The sequence below is a fragment of the Mustela lutreola genome, chromosome 3 (assembly GCF_030435805.1).
Source record: "Mustela lutreola isolate mMusLut2 chromosome 3, mMusLut2.pri, whole genome shotgun sequence".
NCBI lineage: Eukaryota > Metazoa > Chordata > Mammalia > Carnivora > Mustelidae > Mustela > Mustela lutreola.
Window position 1 is genome coordinate 192,458,696 of NC_081292.1, and position 15,000 is coordinate 192,473,695.

A 15,000-nucleotide genomic window follows, 5' to 3' on the forward strand; every position below is an offset into this window, starting at 1 on the left:
GAGACCTACCTAGGGAATCCACAAGACCAAAACTGTTTTCATAATAATACTAAGATGTTTGTTATTTGTCTTTTTCGCTCTCATTCTCTCCCGAGTGTACTATGGAGTTTTCTAGAAGCTCCCTACATATAATGATGTCATTGCTGTGATGCTAATATGTAATCAAAGTATGATTGTTACTTGAAAATGAATTAACAAATGATTGCTTTAGGTTTTAACTTCTTAAAATTTCTAATATGGTATGTATCAATAGATAAAACCCACACAAACAAAAGTTCTTTGGGGTCCTCAATAATTTTACAGTGTAAAGGATCCTGAGACCAGGATGCCTGGGTGGCTGAGTAGGCCAAGCCTCTGCCTTCGGCTCAGGTCATGATCTCGGGGTCCTGGGGCTGAGTCTTGCATTGGGTTCCGTGCTCAGTGGGGGGCCTGCTTCCCCTCTGCCTGCCCTCCCCCTTGCATTGTGCTCCCCCTCTGATAAATAAATATAATCTTAAAAAAAAAATAATCCTGAGACCATAAAATTTGAGAAATGCTATTGGGTTAGAAGTTCAAGGCAATGTGTTTTCTGATAACACTTTAAACTCTAGTGTATAGCAATTAGGAGGCTCAGTTTAAAAAATATCTTTTAAAAATGTCTATGTTTCAATTTCTATGTCTTTAAAATGAGATTATAGCACAACTATAATACTAATCTCTATTACAACATTAAGTAAAATATAAGCTAAAAACATTAACCATAGTAGCTTGGATGAGAACTAAGCAGTCTAAAGAAAAACTAGCATTAACAATAAATCAAAAGAAATTTCCCCAACTTTCTGCTCCTTTTCTTACCTCCACTCTTGCTCAAGAATAGTAGGAAAATGGGTCCAATTTGCTTTTAGCACAACATTCCGTCCATGAATTCTTCTACTTTTTGGAGATTGGTAGTCTAATCAATTTGCCTTGGCCCACATTAATGAAAACAGTCACTACAGATAAAATTTCATGGTAACAAAATTCATCTTAACTGCATACTGTGTAAAGAAACGGCTCCTGAGGTTGGGTGACGGCTTGGTGTGTTTTCTCACGCTGCTGTCACTGTGGTAAACTTCAGTTTAAAGAAACCAAGTAGCCATTCTCTCCCGTTCACGGCAGTGGTATGCGATGCCCCACGCTCTTGGTCTTTATAATCCATTTTACCTTTAAAGGGTTAGCCATGTGGGCAGCACATTCACTGCGACAGAATACAATGTCTGATAACTTGATATTATAATCCCTGTTACTTTAATAGGAGGTAAGCTGTGCGAGCACAGAGCAGCCCATTTACAAGATGACAGATAAGACTTCCTTAAGTGCACAATGATGCTTGATTTAAGGCTTAATAACAGTGGATGTATTTAAAGTGTTCTCATATTTGCAGATTTTAAGATTCTAAATAAGAAATGAAAAAAAGTAAAGAATAGGTGGTCTCATTAAGAGATCACTACGTGCAGGTGTTACGGTGTTACATGTGGTAATTGCCATGTGTTAACTCACTGCCCGCCTCCTCCTCCAAACAGTCCAAAGATGTGGGCATTATTACTATTATTCTACTTTTCCTACACTCTCAAACACTGTCCTATACCATTTTCCACTATAAAATTGTGAATATTAGTTATTTTCTTTTTAAAAAATGTTTGAGAGAGAGAGAAAGCACAAGTGAGGGCATGAGCAGGGGAGAGGGTCAGAGGGAGAGGCAGACTCCTCACTGAGCAGGGAGCCTGACACGGGGCTTGATCCCAGGACCCCAGGAGTATGACCTAAGCTGAAGGCAGACACTTAACTGACTGAGCGCCCCAGGTGTCCCTAAAAAAAGTATTTTCATTTAAAATTTGCCCTCATTTATTTGTTTCTTGCTGCTTTGGCTGCTATAATGGGTTCTCAAATACACCAACTTCATGGGCTGGAGGCCCAGCTGAACCCAAGACCCTAAGAGCGAGGCCTCCACGATGGCCCTCCTGTGCCTGGCACCGTGCGGACGCCCCCTGTGTCTTCTCAAAAGATACACTGAAGTCTTAACATCTAGCACCCATGAATGCGACTTTATTTAGAAAGAGGCTCTTTGCAGATGTAATCAAATAAAGATGAGGTCCTACTGGATTAGGATGGGCCTTCCGTCCATGACTGGTGTCCTTAGGATGAGTGGGAGATTTGGAGACAAAGACACCCAGGGAGAAGACTGCCACGTGAAGATGGAGGCAGAGATGAGGGGAAGGCTGCCACCAGACAAGGCAGGCCAGGGGCCCCCAGGAGATGGAAGAGGCAGGGAAGGATTCTTTCTTTAGAGCTTTTGGAGAAGTTATGGCCCAGCCAACACCTTGATTTCAGACCCTTAACCTCCTGAACTAGGAGAAAATACATTTCTGCTTTTTATAAGCCGCCCAGTGTGTGGTGCTTGGTTATGGCAGCTCTTGGCAACGAATACACCAACTTCATGGGCTGGAGGCCCAGCTGAACCCAAGACCCTAAGAGCGAGGCCTCCACGACGGCCCTCCTGTGCCTGGCACCGTACGGACGCCCCCTGGACAGACCCCATCAAACCAGTGGGTGACAGGACCAGACTGAACTGATAATGGGGTCTGGGTCCAAAGACTATTTTGAAGGCCTAGTTTTGTAGTGAGAGATCACAGAGCATCTTCAACAAAAATGAGATATTGCCAGGTATCTGAATATCTTCTGGAACAAGGCAGGATATAAAGAAAAAATTAGGTCTTTGAACTGGATGCCATGAACTTGTAGGCAATGGGGAGCCACTGATATGCAACTCTAAAGACGGTGTGCAGGCCAAGTGACGGCGGTGGGCTATCAGCTGGAGAGGCGGCGGGGTCCTGCGGCAAGACAGGCCTCGGGAGGACACTCTGGTCACCGTAACCGCCTGGGCTTACATGCACAGTGACCGAACAGAAATTTTAAACGGGCACTGAAAAGCAGGAAGGTCACCAAGCCTGCTAGACAGGAGAAGCTGGGACCACAGTGAAGGAATTGGTAACAACTAGGATTTGGTGAGTGCTTACTGCAGGTCAAGCACTGTGCTCAGCCCTGAGCATGAGGGCACTTCCTCCTCACATCAGTGTGGCAGCTTCAGCCTTGTGGGAAGATCCTCCTTTTGCAGAGCAGGAGAATGAGGCCCAGAGATACTAATCCACTTTTACGGACTTCCCCTCCTCTGGGGCACACAGCAAGCCCTGAATGAGGTGGGCATTATCATCAACCCCATTTGCAGGTAAGAAAATGGAAACCAGGGGAATGGCAGTAAAAATGCAGCCTAAGGCTGCATAATTAGACACTAGCCAGAGGGGAGCTAGCATTCAAGTCCTGGCGACTCTAACTACCCCCGCCCCCCAACCAACTCTTGCACTGCACAGCGAGGGAGCTGGTACCTTTTTTTATTTTTCAAGTTGACTCTGCACTGAGCGCCGAGCCTAATGCAGGTCTTGATCCCATGACCCTGAGATCATGACCTGAGGCCAAACCAAGAGTCTGATGTTCCCTTGATAGAGCCACCAAGGTGTCCCGGAGGTGGTACATTTGGTATGGTGGGGGCACCTCTTCAGCCTAGAATGGGCAGAAAGATGTCACCAGAGATCAGGCTTCCTTTCCACCAACATTTATCATGGTCTGGGCTAACTCAGGTCATCTGTTGACCACAAGTGTGGAGAGGAGTCAGACTTTTGTTTTTCAAACACATGTTCATCTGTTAGGATCATATTTGTTCTTTGGCAAATAGGACAGTAAGCTAGCTATCTCTGAGTTATATGCCAGGGACTTATAGAATGTATTCTGTGTACTTCTTCCTAAAAACAACGGAAAACACATCACTCATTAGGACTCCCATGATTCCGGGGCGCCTGGGTGGCTCAGTGGGTTAAGCGTCTGCCTTCGGCTCAGGTCATGATCTCAGGGTCCTCGGATCGAGCCCCGCATCGGGCTCTCTGTTCAGCAGGGAGCCTGCTTCCCCCTCTCTCTGCCTGCCTCGCTGCCTACTTGTGATCTTTTTCTCTGTCAAATAAATAAATAAATAAATAAAATCTTAAAAAAAAAAAAAGAAAGGACTCCCATGATTCTCGAGGTGTGCATCGGGCACTCAAGCCAGCTTCAGCAAGAAAAGGAAATGTATTCTCAGGTTACGCCGGTGCAGGTTGTGGCCGGGAAGCCCCCAGCTGCTCTCCGGGACCAGCCTCTCCATACATACATCGTCCAAACCGAGGACGCCCTGCGCTGGTATGGCTTTATATCTCCTTTACTCAAGGGACCAGCCCGGACTGAATGTGTCAGGGCTGTTTGGCTCCTGCAGGGGACAGAGAAAGCTGTTTGACCTGGCGTAAGTGAATTGGGGAATTTCACGGCTCAAATAACTCAAACTTCTCAGTCCACTGGATGCAGGTGGTCACAGGGCACCCTAAGCAGCAGCCTCTCCCTCCTCTAGCACCACTGCCGGCTCCATTCCCGGCTGGCTCAGCCCTCGTGGGACCAGATGACCAAAAGGACCTCTAGACTTCTACCCTTTGCCAACACTCTGCTATTCTGAGAGTCTCAGCAAGTCTTGGTAAGGGCTACAAGTAAGCGCAGCTCTGGTCACGTGCCTGCTTCTGGACCACCCATGGGCAGATGGAAGGAAGCGCTCACTGCCAGGTCTGGAGCCAGGGCCAAGGCTGGCTCTCCCCCAAACACATAAGAGCAAATGATACATGAAGTCGACTGTCGGGTACAATTTTAGGTGCCTTAGAGAAGTTAAATCGTTTTAACCTTATCTTCTTTGTTTGCTAATTTAATCAGCACATTGTCCCCTTTTGTAGGTGGGGAAACTGAGGCACAGATGAATGTGTCTCAGCTAAGGCCACGCAGCTGTAACCTGCAAGAGCTGGGATTTGACCTGAACTGTCAGGCCACAAAAGCTGGGCTCTTGACAGCTAGCACAAGGGATCTGCCACCAGCAAAATGCGACACGGATGCTGGGCTAATAACAGTAAGAACAGCTGTCCAACAGCCACTCTGAGTTTTCGCTCTGTGGAGAGAGTTACGGATCCGGCCTGGGTGGGGTACCCACCGTGACCCAGGGTGGGATCATGTTGTTCCAAGGTGGCGGCTTCTACAATCCATGACCTAGTACATGGACTAGTTCCAAAACACAGGAGGGACAAAAGAATAAGCACCCTTCCACCATTCTTCTCTGGGGAGGTGGTTGGGGAAAGGCAATTAATCATGCGGATAAAAATAAAAAGCTATCAGCCATAGGCCTCTGGGTGGACTTATTTATATGTTAACTCTTCCTAAGTTCTGCTTTCCTGCAAGACGCTGTGTGGGCATGAAGAGTTCCATGATGCTCAGAGAAGTTCAACAGTGCACCATGAAAGTGCAGAGGGAACCCCCTGGGCTGGGGAGATGCCTGAGCACATTCCCTAATTAGTTAGCAAGCTCCTCTTGCTATTAGGAAAAAGCCCATCATTTTTGGATTGCTATATTATGGTTGAACTGTACTTTGAAATGTGGGTAATGCAAAAATGGGATCTCTTTTTTTGGATACCTCCAGCAAGGCTGTCAGTAAGAGAACTGCCTTCAAGTCTTAGAATCCCAGCTGGAGAAAGGGGGTCAGTGGTCTCGGCTGACGTTGACGCTGGGGGCCCAGGAGACATTATGAGATGGGCAGAGCTCCAAAACAGGATCCACTTTACTGGAAAGCTAAACCGAGCCACCCGCTTAAAAACCTGTACCTAATGCTCGAGATTCCTGTCTCTTTCACACCTTGTCCGTCAGCTTCTGCTGAGCTACGCTGCAGTAACAACCCCAGATCTTAGTGGTTAGCTCCACAAGGTTTATTTCTCACTCCCGTTTCCCCTATCGCACAGGACAGCTGTGGTTCTGCTCCACGGGACCCGCGGTGAGGCTGTGTCCTGCTCTGAGACACACAGTTCTTAAGCAGGGGAGAAGCAATGACACAGCTGTGCAAGGCACCTCGTGCTCCTGCCTGCAGGTGGCCAGTGTCATTTCCACCCATGTTCCACTGGCCAGAGCAAGTCCCACAGCCAAGCCTGATCCTGTCCTGGCCCAGGGTGGGTGGACAGACATCACTTCCTCCAGAAAGGACACCAAGGACAGGCCTGGGGAAGGTGGACTGGATATTTAAAATAATTATCATCTACTACATACCCAGTATTTTTTGAGGATCAAACATTTATTTTCAAGTATTCACAGAGAACCAGCGGCTGTTTGGTTTATTCTTATAAAAACATGAGCTCCACTTCATGTCTACACTGCTATACAAGTTGCATATGCCCTAACTGTTCTTTCTGGTGCTTCTTGAGCCAAGTGACACCAATGAGAACCTTGAGAGGGCGATGGGACACACATTTCGAGATGAAATGTAAGTAAGTATAATGAGACGGATGTCCTGTGTTAGCGGAGGGCTGGAGAGGTCCGGAAGGTTCTGTCTCGTAAAGTTCTGTGCATGATTTCAGCAAAAACAATGGCGAGTGCAGAGAAGGAGGGAGGAGGGGCCGGGATCTCTGTGGCAGCCTTCGCACTCGAGGAGCCTGGGAGCTAGGGAGCTGTACACATGACTCAGGGTCATCCCGATGAAAGGGTCAGAGGCAGAATTTTACTTTCATGGTCTCTCTGGCCCCAAAGCCCGTCCTTTTTCTTGTGCCCAATCCTAACTTCCCAAGGGAAAGGGACCCAGAGAGGGAAGAAGGAAACGGGGTGGGAGGAGAGCTGAGAGGCAGCGGCCACACAGAGACAGGGCGGAGGTAAGAGAGAGGAGACCGGGGAGAGGGGAAAGGAGGCGAGAAGGCCGGAGAAGGAAAAGTAACTCTGAAGGAGAAGGGTCGTTGGAGGACTGCCCGACCGGACGTCAGATTTAGCACAAGCCGCAATTATCGAGACAGCGTGAGGCTGGCGAGAGGACAGGTGAACGGATCGGTGGAGCGGCGCGCGCCCAAAAACACCCACGGAGATGCAGTCAGCTGATCCCGGACAAGGTGGCAAAGGCAAGACAATGGAGAAAAGGCAGCCTTTAAAAAAAATGGTGCTGGAACAACCGGGACATCCACATGCAAAAACATGAATCTAAACACAGACCTTACAAGATAACTCCGACAAGATGACATAGCACAAAATGCAGGCAACCTTGCGTTTGCAATGATTTTTTTCAGTGTGAGGCCAAAGGCAATATCCATGGGAGAAATAATTGATAAGGTGACTTCTTACAATAAAATATTTCTGGTCTGCAAAAAATGCTGTCAAGAGAAGGAAAAGACCAGCCACAGACTTGGAGAAAATATTTGCAAAAGAGCTATCTGATAGAGGACTGTTATCCAAGATATACAAAGAATTCTTAAAACTCAACAATAAGGGGCGCCTGGGTGTCTCAGTCAGTGAAGCAGCCGGCTCTTGATTTCAGCTCAGGTCATGATCTCAGGGTCCTGGGATTGAGCCCCAGAGCCCCGAGTCTGGCTCTGCGCTCAGTGGGGAGTTACCTTAAGGATTCTCTTTCCCATTGCTCCCTCCCCACGGCCCCCCCACCGCTAGCACTGTCATGCTCTACCTCTAAAATAAATGAACGAATCTTAAAAAAAAAAAACAAAAACCAAAAAAAAAAACCCAAAAAAACCAACCTCAACAATAAGAAAATAATCAGATTAAAAATGGGACCAACAACAGGTACATGAGAATATGCTCAGCATCACTACCCTTAAGGGAAATGTAACTCAAAACCACAATAAGATATCACCTCACATCCGTGAGAGTGGCAACTATCAAAAAGGTAAGAGATAACAAGTGTTGGAGAGGATATGGAGAAAAAGGGATGCTGGTACCCTGTCGGTGGGATACAGTGTGGTGTAGCCACTATGGAAAACAGTATGAACATTACAGAAGTTCCTCAAAAAATTAAACACAGAGCTACCATATGATCCAGTAATCCCACTTCTGAGTTTATATCCGAAGGAAATGAAATCATTATCTCGAAAAGATACCTATACCCTCATGAACTTTGACTATAGCATTATTTACAACGTCCAAGACAAGGAAACAACCTAGTCCCATTGACAGATGAATGGATAAAGAAAATGTGGTGTGTGGGGTGATATATCTCATATATAATATATCATATAATACATATCATAGGCATACAAATATACGTTGGAATATTATTGAGCCATTAAAAAGAAGGCAATCTTGCTATTGGCAACAACATAGTTAGATCCCAAGGGTCCTATGCTAAGCAAAAGAAGCTAAACAAATATTATATGATCTTACTTATATGCGGAATCTATCTATATTTTCAGAGTGAATAGCAGGCGGGGGTGAGGGGAGGGGAGAGGGAGAGCGAGAATCTTAAGCAGGTTCCACATCCAGTGGAGCGTCTAATGCTGGGCTCAATCTCACTAACCTGAGAGCAGACCTGACCTGAAACCAGGAGTTGGATGCTTAACCTACTGAGCCACTCAGGCACCCCTATGTGGAATCTGTTTTTTAAAAAGCTAAATTCATAGAAACAGAGTAGAATGGTGGTTGCCAGAAGCTGGGGGTGGGGGAATGACAAGATGTTGTTCAGAGGGTACAACTTACAGTTGTAAGATGTATAAGTTCCAGGAATCTAATATTCAGCATGGTGATTATAGTTAACAGTACTATATCATATACTTGATAGTTGTTAAGAGAGTAGACCTTAAATATTCTTACTACACACATGCATACACATACAAATTATAATTATGTGAGATGATAGATGTGATAACTAACTTTATTATTTCTATTTATTTATTTATTTATTTTTAAAAGATTTTATTTATTTATTTGACAGGCAGAGATCACAAATAGGCAGAGAGGCAGGCAGAGAGAGAGAGAGGAGGAAGCAGGCTTCCTGCTGAGCAGAGAGCCCAATGTGGGGCTCGATCCCAAGACCCTGGGATCATGACCTGAGCCGAAGGCAGCGGCTTTAACCCACTGAGCCATTCAGGCGCCCCTAACTAACTTTATTATAATAACAATTTTGCAATATATACATGAACCAAATCATCACATTATATATCTTGAACATAAATATGTCAATTATATCTCAATACAGCTAGAAATTAAAATAGGACCCCAAAAAAGGGGCCACCAAAAATCACAAGATACTTAGGAATAAACCTCATCAAAGAAGCAAAGGATCTGTACTCAGAAAAATGGGGAACACTCATGAAAGAAATTGAGGAAGACATAAAGAAATAGAAAAACATTACATGCTCATAAATTGGAAGAACAAATATTGTTAAAATGTCTATGCTATCTAGAGCAATTTATATATCCAATGCAATCCCTATCAAAATACTATCAACTTTTTTCACAGAGCTGGAACAAATAATCCTAAGATTTGTATGGAACCAGAGAAGTCCCCAGGTAGCTAAAGAAAGGCTGAAAAAGAAAACCAGAGCTGGCGGCATCACAATTCCAGACTTCAAGCTCTATTACAAAGCTGTAATCATCAAGACAGTAGGGTACTAGCACAACAATAGACTATGTGTTCCAGATCAATGGAAGAGAATAGAGAGCCCAGAGGTGGACCTTCACCTCTACGGTCGACTAATCTTTTTTTTTTTTTTTTAAAGATTTATTTATTTATTTGACAGAGAGAGATTACAAGTAGGCAGAGAGGCAGGCAGAGAGAGAGAGAGAGGAGGAAGCAGGCTCCCTGCTGAGCAGAGAGCCCTATGCGGGACTCGATCCCAGGACCCTGGGATCATGACCTGAGCCGAAGGCAGCGGCTTAACCCACTGAGCCACCAGGCGCCCTACAGTCAACTAATCTTCAACAAAGCAGGAGAGAATGTCCACTGGAAAAAAGACAGTCTCTTCAACAAATGGTGTTGGGAAAATTGGACAGCCACATGGAGAAGAATACCTATACCATATACCATAAACAAAAATAGACTCCAAATCAATGAAGGACCTACATGTGAGAGAGGAATCCATCAAAATCCTAGAGGAGAACATAGGCAGGGACCTCTGTAACCTCGGCACAACTTCTTGCTAGATACATCTCCAAAGGCAAGGGAAACAAAAGCAAAAAGGAACTATTGGGACTTCATCAAGATAAAAAGCTTTTACTCACAGCAAAGGAAACATTCAACAAAATCAAAAGACAACCAACAGAATGGGAGAAGATATTTGCAAATGTCTTATCAGATAAAGGGCTAGTATCCAAAATCTATAAAAAACTTATCAAACTCGGGGCACCTGGGTGGCTCAGTGGGTTAAGCCTCTGCCTTCGGCTCAGGTCATGATCCCAGGGTCCTGGGATCGAGCCCCACATCGGGCTCTCTGCGCTGCAGGGAGCCTGCTTCCTCCTCTCTCTCTGCCTGCCTCTCTGCCTACTTGTGATCTCTGTCAGATAAATAAAGAAAAAATCTTTAAAAAAAAAAACAACAAAAAACAAACAAACAAAAAAAAAACTTATCAAACTCAATACCCAAAGAACAAATAATTTAATCAAGGAACGGGCAGAAAACAGGAACAGACATTTCTGCAAGGAAGACATCCAGATGCCCAACAGACACATGAAAAAGTGCTCAACATCATTCAGCATCAGGGAAATACAAATCAAAACCACAATGAGATACCACCTCACATTAGTCAGAATGGCTAAAATGAACAAGTCAGGAAATGACAGATGCTGGTGAGGATGTGGAGAAAGGGGAACCCTCCTACACTTTTGGTGGGAGTGTTAGCTGGTGCAGGTGCTCTGGAAAACAGTAAGGAGGTTCCTCAAAATGTTGAAAATAGAGCTACCCTACAACCCAGCAATCTCACTACTGGGTATTTAGCACGAATATACATATGTAGTGATTTGAAGGGGCACACCTGCACCCCAGTGTTTATAGCAGCAATGTCCCCAATAGTCAAACTGTGGAAAGAGCCCAGAAGTCCATCCACAGATGAATGGATAAAAATGTGGTATAGGGACACAGTGGAATATTATGCAGTCATCAAAAAAATGAAATCCTGCCATTTGCAATGACATGGATGGAATAGAGGGTATTATGTTAAGTGAAATAAGTAAATCAGAGAGAGACAATTATCATATGATCTCAGTCATATGTATAATTTAAGAAGCAAAATGGAGGATCATAGTGGAAGAGAGGAAAAAATAAAGAAGCAATCAGGGAAAGAAACCGTTAGAGACTCTTAATCATAGGAAACTTGAGGGTTGCTAGAGGGGAGGAGGTGGAGGGAATGGGGTGACTGGGTGATGGACATTAAGGAGGGCATGTGACATAATGATCACCGGGTGTTAGATAAGATTGATGAATCATCGACCTCTACCTCTGAAACTAATAATACATTATATGTTAATTGAACTTAAATAAAGATCTAAAAAAATATGCCAGGGCACCTGGGTGACTCAGTGGGTTAAAGCCTCTGCCTTTGGCTCAGGTCATGATCCCACGGTCCTGGGATCAAGCCCCGCGTCAGGTTCTCTGCTCAGCGGGGACCCTGCTTCCTTCTCTCTCTCTCTGCCTGCCTCCCTGCCTACTTGTGATCTCTGTCAAATAAATAAATAAAATCTTTAAAAAAATAACATAAAAAAGTGTGCCAAAGACTTAGCAGACACTTCATTAAAGAAGAGGCAGAGATGGCAAATAAGCATATGAAAAGATGCTCCACATCATATGTCACCAGGGAACTGCAAATTAAAACAACTAATACACACCTACCATAAAGGCTAAAATTTAAAAACACTCACAACACCCAATATGGACTAGGATGTGGAGCAACAGAAACTCTCATTCGTTGATAGTGGAAATGCAAAAAAATGGTACAGCCACTTTGGAAGACAGTCTGGTGGTTTCTTGCAAAACTCAATATACTTTTGCGGTAATATTCAGTAATCACAGTCTTTGGTATGGACCCAAAGGGTCTGAGTAAAAAGATGAGTGGTCATGGCAGAAAGAGGGAGAGGACTAGGTGGAGCACAGGGGAATTTTAGGGAGGGCCCCATCTCTGTATGATGTTATTATGGTGGGTATATGCCATTACAGATTGGTCCAAACTCATCAAATGCTCAATATCAAGAATGAATCCCAAGATAAACTTGGGGTGATAATGATGTGTCAGTGTAGGTTCATCGGTTGTAACAAATGCCCCACTCTGGTGGGGGGTTACTGATCATGGGCGGAGGCTATGCGGGTGTTGGAGCAGGGAAGTGAATGTGAAATCTCTGCACCTTCTTCCCAATTTTGCTGTGAATTTAAAACCGCTCTAAAAATAAATTCGAGGGGCGCCTGGGTGGCTCAGTGGGTTAAGCCGCTGCCTTCGGCTCAGGTCATGATCTCAGGGTCCTGGGATCGAGCCCCGCATCAGGCTCTCTGCTCAGCGGGGAGCCTGCTTCCCTCTGTCTCTCTCTGCCTGCCTCTCCATCTACTTGTGATTTCTCTCTGTCAAATAAATAAATAAAATCTTAAAAAAAAATAAAAATAAAAATAAATTCGATTACACACATTTAAAAAAATAAAAATAAATAAATCGAGCAAAAAAAAAAAAAAAAAAAAGTAAAAGAACTTCGCTGCAGATCTTTGAAGTTGATCAAGTCTCCTTCGCAGCCCCCCTTCCTTTGGAAGGCTGAGGTGTGCAGAGAGGCCGGCACGCCCCCTGCAGGCGGGGAGAGGCGAGTAGCGGCGGGGTTCAGGCTTGGCCTCAGGCCCCTACAGCAGGGAATGACCAGGAAGCGCTGAAAAATACCAATGCTCGGGGCGCCTCACGCCAACGGCGACTTCCCAGGGGCAGAGTCCAGGCCGGGGGAGTTGAAAATAGCTCGCGTGCACTCCAACACGCAGCCGGGGCTGAGAATGCCCGGGTCCGAGCGGCGGCACGTGCGGGAGGAACTGGGGCTCAGGAAGCAAAGGCACCTTTCCCGGAGGGGCGGCCGCCGCTCCCCGCGGGGCCGTGCGGTGGGCTGCTCACTCCAGCCGCGCCTTCTAAGGGCCGGCAGCTTGGGTCAGTGGCTCCGGCGTCAAGCACAGGGGTCCCGAGGCAGGGGAGCCAACCGTCGGCCCTCCTGGAGGGACGCTAGGGCCTTGGGTCTGCGGCAACCGCCCCGCACTAGGTGTGCGGCCACGTCCCGCGCCCCCCGGCCCCGCTGCCGCCGCGGGACGCTTTTCGCGATCGGGTCCCGGGCGCAGCGTGCGGCTCCGAGTTCGCGCTAGAGCTGACAAGGGCTTTGTCACTTTTCCTACTCTATTGCCACCAAGTGGCGATGACACCACTTCGGACTTCCCCTGCTGCCGCGAGGACGCACAGGTGACCGTGTCCACTTCGGAGCAAACTTTTACCTACACCTGCTAATTCGTGACCTTTAACACTAAAAACGGGCCGGCGTACAGACCAGAAGAAAACAAAACGACGCGCACACAGAGCGCGGGGCGCGGCGGGGGAGGGTTGAGAACCCTCTCACCCGCAGAAAAGTGGAACCAGCAGGAGAACGCCTCCCCCGCCGACCCGGCGGGCTCCCTCCCACCCCGCCAGGGCACCCCCGCGCACCTACCCGCGACTCCGCACCTCGCTCGCCTCCGGCTCCTCGCCTACGCTGCCCTCGGCGTCCCGGAAGCTGATCGGGCGGACCGGGAACCTCGGGGGCCTCGGGGAGCCCCCGGAGGGAGGCCGGATCCCCTCTCCCTCTGCGTCCTCCTCCAGCGCGCGCCCCGCACACCTGCGACCCTGCGCGCCGCGGGGCACCTGTCCGGGGTAGGAGGGACCGGAAACGCGTGTCTCCCGGCGCGCGCGCCGCCCACCCCCGCCGCCGGCCCGCGCAGCCCGCGCCCCGCCGGCTCCCGGCCCTTTAAGGCGGGCGGCTGCGGCGGCGGCGGCCGCGCTCGGGGCGGGGAAAGCGCGGGGCCGGCTCCCCGGCCGTAAGTAGAAGCGAGGCCCACCTCGGGCCCCGCCGCGTCGCCGGCCCCGCTTCGGGGCGGCCTGGGTTGGGGAAGTGGGCGGCACTCCCGGGGCGGGGCGCGTCCGGCGCGGCTGGGGGGGGGGGTGTCCTCCCCATCCCCCCACGCCCACCCCGCGGGCTCCCGGAGCTCCGGGGCCCGCCGGCAGCGAGTACGTACGCGGACCCTTTGGAGGGGACTGGGCGGGTGCGGCGGAGGACTCAGGGCAGGCCTCTGAGCCGCGGACGCCCGAGCCCGCCCCGGACCCGGGCTCCGGCTCTCCCCGCCCGCGACTCGGGGCTCGCGAGTGTCTTTCACTTCCAGTCCGGGCGAGCTGGAACTGCGACCGCGACAGAAAGCCGGATGACCAAGCCGTTACCACTCAGTCCGAGTGCAGCTTCGGGCCCGGGGCTGTCGCTGTTGAACGCGCTGAATTTCGAGGGGTTGGAGGGGAGACCGGGACGCAGCAGCGAACACTGTCCTGCCGACCGCCGCGAGCGGCAGCCGCGGTCCACACGGGCTCGGACAGGGTAGGAAGCGCGACTTCCACCGAGGCCCGGGGCCAGCAGCCCGGCTGCGCTCTCGCTCCTACCGCGGCCCCGGTTCACCCGGGGGTGACCGCGGAGTGCCTCGGGCATCCTGCGGGAGCCGTACGGGAGTGCGTGCTTCTGCCCGAAGACCTCGTCTGGCGGGCTTCAGAGCGGAATCGCCCTTCCCAGAAGAGGAAGAGCCCTGCAGGAAGGAATTAGACAAAGCCCCCCGCCCGCCCCGCCCCCTTTGTTGTCTTCTTTTGAACCTGTAAAAAAATGGCCTTAAAAAGCAGTTGGGGCTACTTAAGAGAGTGCATTTTTTTTTCTGGCCAGAGCGTCACGCAAGCTTCTTTTGCTCAACAGCTTTGAGGGAGCAGAGAGCGGAGTGCAGGCGAAATGGCCCTGGTGCCCTATGAGGAGACAGCGGGAGTGGGCTTGCAGAAATTCCACAAGCCTCTAGCCACCTTCTCCTTTGCCAACCACACCATCCAGATCCGGCAGGACTGGAGACAGCTGGGAGTCGCAGCCGTGGTGTGGGACGCGGTAAGT

At 48.6% G+C, this 15,000-nt stretch overlaps 1 protein-coding gene across 14 annotated transcripts in view; it reads left to right on the forward strand.

Annotated features, from left to right (window-relative positions):
- Nucleotides 1–13,600: 13,600 nt before the first annotated feature.
- The window catches only part of METTL21A (methyltransferase 21A, HSPA lysine), a 55,788-nt gene continuing 54,388 nt past the window's right edge, over nt 13,601–15,000 (forward strand). For 8 of the 14 annotated variants that reach the window (XM_059168251.1, XM_059168238.1, XM_059168245.1 and 5 more), the window contains exons 1-2: nt 14,312–14,451; nt 14,815–14,994. In XM_059168251.1, coding sequence (XP_059024234.1) covers nt 14,848–14,994 — 147 coding nt within the window. In that variant the 5' untranslated portion in view covers nt 14,312–14,451; nt 14,815–14,847. Of the gene's footprint in view, nt 13,740–13,790; nt 13,904–13,976; nt 14,094–14,311; nt 14,452–14,784; nt 14,995–15,000 lie in introns of those variants that run through there. The other 6 variants (XM_059168243.1, XM_059168239.1, XM_059168240.1 and 3 more) reach the window with 6 other exon arrangements.